Source organism: Bemisia tabaci, chromosome 4, assembly GCF_918797505.1.
Source record: "Bemisia tabaci chromosome 4, PGI_BMITA_v3".
Taxonomy (NCBI): Eukaryota; Metazoa; Arthropoda; class Insecta; order Hemiptera; family Aleyrodidae; genus Bemisia; species Bemisia tabaci.
This window is the reverse complement of record NC_092796.1, coordinates 26,837,776-26,847,566: the sequence shown is the minus strand read 5'-3', so window position 1 is coordinate 26,847,566 and position 9,791 is coordinate 26,837,776. Positions and strand designations below refer to the sequence as shown.

At 38.4% G+C, this 9,791-nt stretch overlaps 1 protein-coding gene across 1 annotated transcript; it reads left to right on the top strand.

Annotated features, from left to right (window-relative positions):
• The first annotated feature begins 4,392 nt into the window (after positions 1 to 4,392).
• LOC109044411 (cytochrome P450 4X1) lies at positions 4,393 to 6,771 on the top strand. The gene is made up of 3 exons (XM_072299037.1): positions 4,393 to 4,532; positions 5,764 to 5,943; positions 6,290 to 6,771. Exons 1-3 carry the CDS (start codon positions 4,412 to 4,414, stop codon positions 6,457 to 6,459), a joined length of 471 nt encoding a protein of 156 aa, XP_072155138.1. The 5' UTR covers positions 4,393 to 4,411; the 3' UTR covers positions 6,460 to 6,771.
• The last annotated feature ends 3,020 nt before the right edge of the window (positions 6,772 to 9,791 follow it).

Here is a 9,791-nt window from a genome sequence, read left to right as displayed (position 1 = left end):
AATTTTCAATTTGATTCTGACAGGCATCATAGTATCTCCTCCCGACGACTAATAAATAAATCCAATATTTTTAAAAGGAAGGAAGTCTAAAAAAAGACTTTTTCAAGAAAAAGGAAAAAAGTCCAGGACTTCCACCCTTTCTATGGGTCACTAAACCTTGTTTATTTTATTGAATATTCTGAAAACACAATGTGAGTAGATAACGTGGTGATTTTTCCGCATTTTTATGGAGCCGAAATCGCGGAGAAACCCGCTTTTGAAAAATCTAAAAACTGCAAGACATTTCAAACGCACCCGAATGGCGGGAACTGACGGTGTTGACGCACTGCGGTAGTCATATCGCAATCTTCTCTCATTTTCCTCTTATGTCTGTTTTAAATAAAACGTGTTTCAATGTGCATTGTTGCTCGTTTATTGCAGCTAACATATGAATGAGATTCCAGTCTTGAATTCAAAGATATATTTCGACTTTAGGCTTGTTTTCATATACAAAGAGTAGATAGACATTGACGAAAGTCGTGGAAACCCCTGCCCGCTTCTGATTGGTGCCGGATGAATCATTCGGCGCGGCGCGAAACGGGGCGTTTTAAATTTATGCGTATAAGTTGAGCGATTTGGACCTACGCATTTCTCGGTTATTGAGTTACTTGTTCCCGTTTTTAATGAGTGTATCGTGTTCTACGCGTCATTTTCCCTCAGAAAAACTATATTCGCAAGTCAAAATTCGTTCATGGTTTAGTGACCCATTCTACCCGCCAGTTTCACTCCGCTAATTTCTCCAAATCTATCCGTTGAACTTTCGCCATTTTCACACAATAGATGTGCGGAGGTTACATAAAAAGAGTCCAAAAATGCAATAAAAAAGACTTTAAAAAATTGGACTTCCGCCTTTTTTGAAACAGTGGATTCAATTGAGCTTTTTACTTTTAATTACGGCGATAAGCGGTTGATCAGTTTTTCCCATTTCATTTTAGGATGAACTCGATTTTTAACAATATTTTTATTTGTTCAGTTGGTCTATAAATTATGAATCTGTCAAAATTCTGGCCGTTGTGCAGAAAGCATTAATTCTTAGAAACCCAAAAGGAAATTGGCCACATTTTTCCTATCAGTCCTTATCATGGAGAACTTTTTATATCTCTACCTATACTAATTCAGAAACAAAACAAGTAAAATACACTGATTCTGAGAGAGTATTACTTACTGGCATAGGCGGTTCTACGGGGGTGCCAGTGGGTGCCGGCACCCCCAAGCAAAAATTAAGTACGGTTACCGGAACCGTGAAAGAGGCTTTTGGGCAAGTAAACATGTCAAGAAAAATCGTATATGAAGCGCAAAAAATTGGCAATATTTTTATTTCATGAATTTTTTAATCTGGAAATTGATCTAAAAAAGACCAAATTACTGCTTTTAAAGATTCTGTATTCGCTCACACTGAAAAAAATCCCAGCAATTAATTGAAAATGTTTTAAACAGAATTAATATTGATAGCCGTGTTTTACAAAGATTCTACTGTTTTTTTTATGGTAAGACTGTAGTTTTGGTGGAAAGTTTTTCTAAAAAATTTTCTACGTTGAATTTATAAGTATTAAGTAGAAAGAAAGGAGAGAAAAAGAGAAAGGAGGGTAGGAATGGGATAAAACTTGAGGGCCGAAATTAGGCCTTTCCTGAGCGACCGTCCCCTTTGGGGCCGGTCTCCGATATTTTCAACTCTGGGCACCCCAAACATGAAGGTCTAGAACCGCCTATGCTTACTGGAGAGTGTTGCTAAGAAAATTCGCAAAATTCAAGACTGGATATTAATCTTTTTTCAATTTTCAGTTCCCTTTTATTTATTTATTGTCACCACCGTAAGATATACCTACTCCCTCTTCATGAAACTGCCAAACTAATTCCAGATCATACAGCTGCGAATGAAGGCAAGAAAAAAGATGAAAATTGCAGGTTTGACTCCAGGTAGGTAATGACGTTGAAGATTTGCATTTTTATTGTATCATGTCTGAAAGAATGCCGAAATCGAATTCAACACGATAAATTGTTAATTCAGTTGATGCACGAATAATTTATAGTTTTGTCGAATTTGTATACATTGCTGAAGGCAGTATAGCGCACCTCGTTGCTTAAATATGCACTTTCTGAATATGTAACACGTTTCAATGCAGTCATTCTTGTCGGAGCACATTTAACCGTCTGTGTATCAGCGTGTAATAGCCACCAATGAGAGTACAAATTTTGCTTAACTTTCATGGTTTTTGAGTTTTGACGCTTTTATGACCATGTTACTAACCTGCACCCATTCTCTTAACGTAACTACCCGCCCTTTAATTTTTAGAAAAATCGCAAGCGATCATTGACATTTTGCTGGACAATTTTGATATCGGCTGTTAACCGAGGACCGCGTCTTTGCAGAATGCAGTGAAGTGGCAACAGCTGTAAGTGCATTTTTGCTATCAATGAACTGGTATTCGTTTGAAAAACCAACCCCTCCAAAACGAGCACGAGTTAAATGGTCGTCCTTTAAAAAAATAATCAATACAGCCTTAATATATGTAGTTATTAAGTAGCATCGATAGCTCATGTTGATACACTATTACTCAAATTCCACGTAAGAAAACACACAAAAATTTACTCTTTGGCAGGAATTCAAAGCTAGAGATCGAAAAACAGGAAATTCGAAAGCTACTGTGAATTTTTGCCAGCAATATTGCCAGTCTTTGGAACATTGACTTCAAACGCTTCTAATATCATTAAAAATGCAAATCATATGACTTGAAATTATGACGCAATATTCTTAACAGTATTAGAATTTGTTTAACATGGAAAAATTAAAATCCAGCTCCATCCATCCATTAACTCCAACTCGATTTCACTGCACAATTTCGTATTCCATCCTACGGCTAATTTTTCCATGACAATTGGATCGCGTTAAACAGAAAGGAACCAAGCCACATCAGCTAATGCCAAATTTAACAGGGAAATTTGATTTTTTACGAGAGAAAGTTTGTGCGGATTCCTTTGAAAATTTTAAGGAATTTGCTTTGTATTATGGAGAAAATTCATAGAAATTTGCTCAAAAATCTGCACAATCGTTTTCATGTAACAAATTAAATTGCCCGATTTTTGGCAATAGCTGATGTGGCTTGGTTCCTTTCTGTTTAACGTGGTCCAATTAATGTGCCTCAAGGTGGAGAAAAACACGCCAAAGCTATATCACGGCTTAAACGGGTTCTTTCTGCAACGTTTAGCGTAAAAGGACATCTAGAAAATTAAAAAAAAAAAACCCACTGTTAAAGTTTGACGGCGCTATTATAAGCCCTGAGAGATGATTCATTTCAAACGCGAATAACATCATCAATAATGCAAATCAGAACCTGAAACCTTGACCAAAACTTCTTGATGAAAATACTAAGTGCTCTTCATCGGGGACTCGAAACTGATATTTTTCACCCACAACTGTTTTTTCGCTGTGCTGAACAGTATGAGTCCCCCCTCTCTGTATCAATCTCTTCTTTTTAAGGTGTTATTAATATGTTTTGTTCGAGTATGAATCAGTACCCCTGAGGCAAAATGTACTTAACTCACATTTTTAGAAAAATCGCGAGTTGGTGGCGTTTCCCTGGTAAAAATTGGCGATAGGGGCTGCGTTTCAAAATACCATAGGAATTCTTATAGCCGGCTGAGGAAGCCAATAGAAAATCGTATGGCTGGCTGTAAAAGCGGAGCAAATCATACAGCCGGGCTATTCGAAGCGATAAAAAAAGTAAACAGCCGGGCTATAGCTCCTATCGCCGGGCTTTACACTTTATCGCCATCGGCTATAAAAGGCTACAAGAAATTGTGTAGAAATTCGTACGCTTTGGAAATCATTAAGTTTGATACGGAACCACCATAATATTTACTAAACACACATATATTTTTTTCAATACATATTTTTTTTTCATCAATTAAAATGAGAATAATCCATTCAGGATGTGCAAACATTTTAAAATCATGAGTTGAAAAACGCTGACTCAGCGAGATTACATATTGGAGCCTAACACAGAGCGGAGCAGCGTGCTGCCAGAGTTAAACGCGCACTAGCGCCTACAAACCTAACAGGGATACTTCACGCATTGCGCAATGCTGATATCTCGAAAATGATAAAATGGGTTTAGGTATATTTTGGTTCTGGGCTACTGTTTATTTGTCAATCGATAAGCCACGCTTTGTCTAACTCCGTCACATATTAATTCAACGTCAGGTGAGGCATTTAACTATAATTTTTTTTTCTAATACAATCTTAGGTAATTTACTTCTTCACAGGGTTCCTTAAGCGTAGCGATCACGAGCTCGTGGATATTCAAGATGGTGGCGATGTTTCCCAAGATTCAAGAAAGACCTACGAAGAATCTCGGAAAACTGTAAGAGAGAGATGGTGATGCCCGAAGAACTCTCCCAGCTACATTACGTTGAGATGATCATCAAAGAAACACTGAGACTCTTCAGCGTCCCTGCCACAGGACGAAAAATTACTGAGGATCTTCGGGTGAATGGTAGCTTTTGAGCCTCCAATAGATTGACTATCACGCACTGTTTAACCATAAACGTAATCATACTCGGGCCCTATTCCCCACAAAATAAGTGTATCAGGTGTGGCGTGAATTGCGACATATCGATTGTTATGCCATTTAAACCTATGGTAAAGAATCGATTATTAAGGTGTTCGCTGCGAACACCCTGTTTATCGATCCTTTTCTATAGGTTTAAGTGGCATAACAATCGATATAGGTATCGCAAAGCACGCCACGCCAATGAAGTGTATCAAGTATCCACATTCAAAACGCGTCGTAGATGGACTTCTTTCGCATTGTGAATGCTTCCGTTTTTATCCTCAAAGGACACAATTTATAATTACCTACCTGCAATGAAAGTTCCAATGGAAGTTCATGACCGAAGTGGCAGTGATCGCGATAAATTGCGATTCGGTCGGAGAACATATTGCAATTTTATCAACGTATATTTACTGTAATATTATCGGATAAAAAATTGCTATATAATCGCATAAATTTGCAATAAATCGCGATTTTATTGACGGTGGTTTATTGCAATATTATCGCTCAGAAAATCGTGATAGATCGGAATAAAATTTCGATTTTATCGAACGCGATTTTGTAAAGATAAAATTGCGACAAGATTGAGAATAATCGCTTAAATGAGTTAAATGTCTTATTATCTTGGCGATTTTATCGACAAAAAATCGTGAAGAAATCGCAACTTAATTTCAAAATATCGCAATTTTTCCGCTGAAAAATACTAACTGGGCAATGATGGAATGCTGGAAAATTTAGATAATAAAGAGTAGGTCATGATGGAGCAACGACAGAGTGCGTCGGACCATGGAAGTCGGAAAGGACATCTTATTCGACGTCACGACCAAACAGCTTGTCTGGTATGGTCATGTAAACAGGATGACGGAAGAGAGGCTGCCAAAAAAATGTTTGATTGGTTTCCTCCTGGGAGGAGACGAAGGGGACGCCCAGTGAAAGGGTGGCGACAGGAGGTTTTAGTGGAAATGAGGGAGTCCCAACTTCCTCAGGGGCTTTGAGTGCATGGATAGGAGACTTTGGCGGCTAAGTGTCGCAGAGCGCTAGAGAGAGCTGGGAAAGCGGTTTTCATGTACCTATGTGTGTAAGCGTCGGTCATTTTATGGGCGGATTGCAATATTGATCCCTCCCTATAAGTTTTATCTCTTGAAATGTGTGTTGCCATCATTTTATTTCACAGATAAGTTTAAAATACCAGCAGGAGTTGACGTATGGCTGAGCATTTACGCTATACATCACGATGCAGAGCTGTGGGAACGACCAGGAGAATTTTATCCTGAGCATTTCACATCAGCAAAAGAAAAGAGCAGGCCAAAAGGAGCGTTCATCCCTTTCTTAAGTGGTCCCAGAATTTGCCCAGGTAATGTTCACAAATGCTCCTTTAGGTGCTCGCATCGTCCAATGCTGATGCTATATTGATACTTTTGGAGTATCGAAAAAGTAATAAAGATTTTTTTTTTCAGTGCTCTTTTTGTGGAATCCCTTATTCATGCCTCCGTTGTTGGAGACTCAAAATTCATTTTTACACAAGAACTATCCTTCTCTCTCTTTCTTTAGACCCTCTCAATGTAAGTGGCGTCTCTTAATCCCTGTGCTGCGCACAAGGCAACGAAAATCTCAAAATACCTATACCAAAACTCGGAATATTAACCAACAAGACATTGAATTTCCTCTGCTTATCCCAGTTTATGCATAATTTTTTCCAGGAAACCTATATGCCATGCGGTCAATAAAATTTCTCGTTGCCAACACTTTGCTCCGGTACAAGTTTTCGACTGATGAGAAACCCCCAGATGATATGAGAAACATGGACTACAAACTCGTATTCTTGATGTGGCCTATGTCTGGATTCAATTTGCGAATTGAACAAAGATGAATATTCATAGGCGCTGACTTGCTGTGGACCTTGATATATTAGGGTTTATGTATCTGCGATACCTATATAGAGAAGTATGACCGCTATATCTCACGGAGACCTCAAGGAATGAAAAAAAATTAAATAAATGGAAAGAGGAAAATGGCGGATGCTTGAAGTGAGAAAAGGTGAGACGAAGATGTTGCCAACCTTTGAATTTTATCATCTGCTTCATCTGTAATCGACTTTTTCATGGTAGAGGATCAAGTTGCATTTTGTTTTCAAATAGAATGCACCACATTGGTTTCAAAACTAAGGAAATACGTACCTATAACTGTGTGATTTGAATAAAGTTCACGATCATAAGCAAATAAAACCTCATTATCTGCATTTTTTAATTTCACACATGCAACGTCCATCATTTTTGTTTATCCTACAAGCCCCGTTAAGCCTAATATAGCTGAACTAATCAGAATTGGATCCCCCAGTAGCCGTACTTTCCTTAGATAAGTACTCCGAGGTGCATTGACAATAAGCTACCATCAGAGATTAGAATGGAATATCCTCAGAGATGGTCTAAATATCGATGGCCAAATAATGCGAAATCACATACCTGCAGTGCCATGTTTCAAAATTTCTGCTCCTATTTCATTTTTTAGCGAGAAAGTTTACTAAAAAAAAATAAAGTATGGCAGGAAGTCTGCAACGTCGCAGATGGAGATACGTGGTTGCGCACTTTGGCCATCGATATTATAGTTTCCATGAGTGCAGGTATATGCGTAGTGTATAAGTGTATACTGCGTTGTATAAAATTGTATATCAAAGATTAAATCAAATCGACCTAAAAAATGGCTTTTCATATTAAAAATGTAAAAGCATGTTGTTCTCTTCTCGATTAATTAATTGATATCTTTCTGACCAGAAAACCCCACTTAGTGTTCATTCAGCGGCGCGGCGGGTAACTAGCGTGACACGCGCGCTAGCGCCTACAAACCTAACAGGAATACTTCAAGCATTGCGCAATGCGTGAAGTATCCCTGTTCGGTTTGTAGGCGCTAGCGCGCGCGTGTCACGCTAGTTACCCGCCGCGCCGCTTCAAGCAACTATTTCGCGACGAAGGTGTTACACAGTATCATACAAAATTGAAGACGTACCTATCAAGAATGACAGGCATCCTTTAAAAGTGTAGAGGTTTCCTCGCAAAATAAATGAAGATACTACGGCACAAAAAAAGAGCGGTATTCCAAAAAACTCACATAGTCCTAGCATCCATACTGAATAACGTTCAGCATAATTTTTGAACTTCATTAGAGAAAAAAGTGACTTGATAAAAGCAGAAACATTCTTGAGTATATCAACAGCGTAAGTCCGTAATCACATATCGACGGTGAAACTACCAACCACGTATCTCGGTTTGCGACGTCGCAGACTTCCTGTCATACTTTATTTTTTAAATGAAAAACTACTTAACATCCAGTCTTGAAAATTCTGTGATTTTTCCTCTTTGTGCGGAGAAAATTCGTGAAAATTTCAAGGAATGATATTGATTTGGTCTACTTCAAAAAAATAAAATGTGAGCGTAGATTTTTTAAACACCGCAACGAGATACGTGGTTTGGTATTTCACCGTCGATATCTCGTTTGTGGTGTCTGAAAATCTCCGCCTTTATATTATTTTTTAAAGGAGAACAAATTAACATCATTCTTGAAGTTTTTTGCAGAATTTTCTTCGCACAGAGAAGAGAAATCACGGCAGTTTAAAGAATTGCCTTTGAGTAGTTTTCCGTTTAAAAAATTAAGTATGACAGGAAGTCTGCAACGTCGCGAACCGAGTTATGTGATTGCCGACTTACACCGTCGATGTGCCGTCAAAAATATTTTATTTTGAGGTGAAACCTTGAAACGTTGCAATACAGTTAAACCATCTGACTCATCTCAGTCTCACTCCTATCCTTGAACTAATTTAACCGGAATCAGCCTTACTAAAATCAAATCAAAGTGTCCTATTTTTCACATATTATATTTTTAACAGAGAGCTGAGCAACAGCAACACTGAAACTTTAAAGGCTCGTCTCTCTTCGAAAAAGTAAAATAGGAGTACTTAGATGTTTTGAATCATCGCAATCGTGATACGTGGTTTCACCCCTGACCCATCTGCTTAACATAACAATATTCCCCTCCACCCAGTTTCCTACCATCGATTTCCTCATAGAGAAAAAAAGGAGGTGTTTGCATTTCGGGCATCTTGGAATTTTTTGATGACTTGATGACGTAGGTGGGTACAGTGTGAAGGGGACGTCCCTGTACCTAGCTGTACCCACCTACGTCATCAAGTCATCAAAATATTCCAAGATGCCCGAAATGCAAACACCTCCTTTTTTTTCTCTATGCCGATTTCCTAGTTTCGACAATTTAAGATAAAGTGATTTTACTTACCGCTCCCAAGTTAAAACTATAGGTGGATGAGAACGAAGTGACGACCCAACTGATATCGCCTTGCACCATCGCGCCTTCAATTTTGAAGCATCCATCAAGTACATACGAATAGTTGTACGCTGCACCGTCATCGCACACTTTCCTTTCCGTTGCATTTGCATTGCACGGCATTCAGACCGAACTGAACGAAATTCTCCTTCTATTCGAGAACTAGCTTCCCGCAAGACAATAGCTACGTTTATGCGAGGATCGAAACCGGGGTTTCACGAAACCGAGTTTGAATGCAAAGTTTCTCCGTCGGGTTTATGGGGCGCTGTAACCCGACTTTTCGCGGGAATCAAACTTTCCGATTTTGGCGCTGTTTATGCGCATATTTTCGATTGAACTTGGAATTTCATGTTGGCGCCATTTTCACAAGCTATACTTCATTTTTCCACAATGAATTGATTCAATAAATTATTAGGTATTACTCTTTTATCCTGTGTATGTTCAATTTTTCCACAATATATAAGCGGAGGCTTCATCTTCACTAGAAAAGCCTTTACTGACTTTCTGAGCAACAGTTGGAAAATGACAGTAGATGTTTAATCATTTTACGTTCATCTTTAAAATTGAATAATGAATACCTAATCTCAACAACCCTCCAAATCATGGTCGAGCTTATATTCTGAGTTCAGAAAAGTTGCCATAGGTAATTTTTAGTGATGTTAAAAATAATTATGGCAGGCGCAGAAATTCATCATGTTGTTGATTGAGCTTCTAATGATCTTACAATAGGTAGATATAGGCATTGAAAGTGTAGGAGTGCTAATCCAGTAAAGCACCGACCCTTCACTCCATGCTGTCGTAAAGATTGTATGTCTGCCATTATTGTAGTGAAACAAATAAAGAATCGGGATATACTTATGGAATTCCTCC

Excerpts from the sequence above, each read along its gene's own strand:
- LOC109044411 (XM_072299037.1), top strand. The coding sequence starts at position 4,412 with ATGGTGATGCCCGAAGAACTCTCCCAGCTACATTACGTTGAGATGATC. Across the intron at positions 4,533-5,763 it reads TGAGGATCTTCGGGTGAATG|ATAAGTTTAAAATACCAGCA; the intron begins GTAGCTTTTGAG and ends TTTATTTCACAG. Across the intron at positions 5,944-6,289 it reads TGGTCCCAGAATTTGCCCAG|GAAACCTATATGCCATGCGG; the intron begins GTAATGTTCACA and ends AATTTTTTCCAG.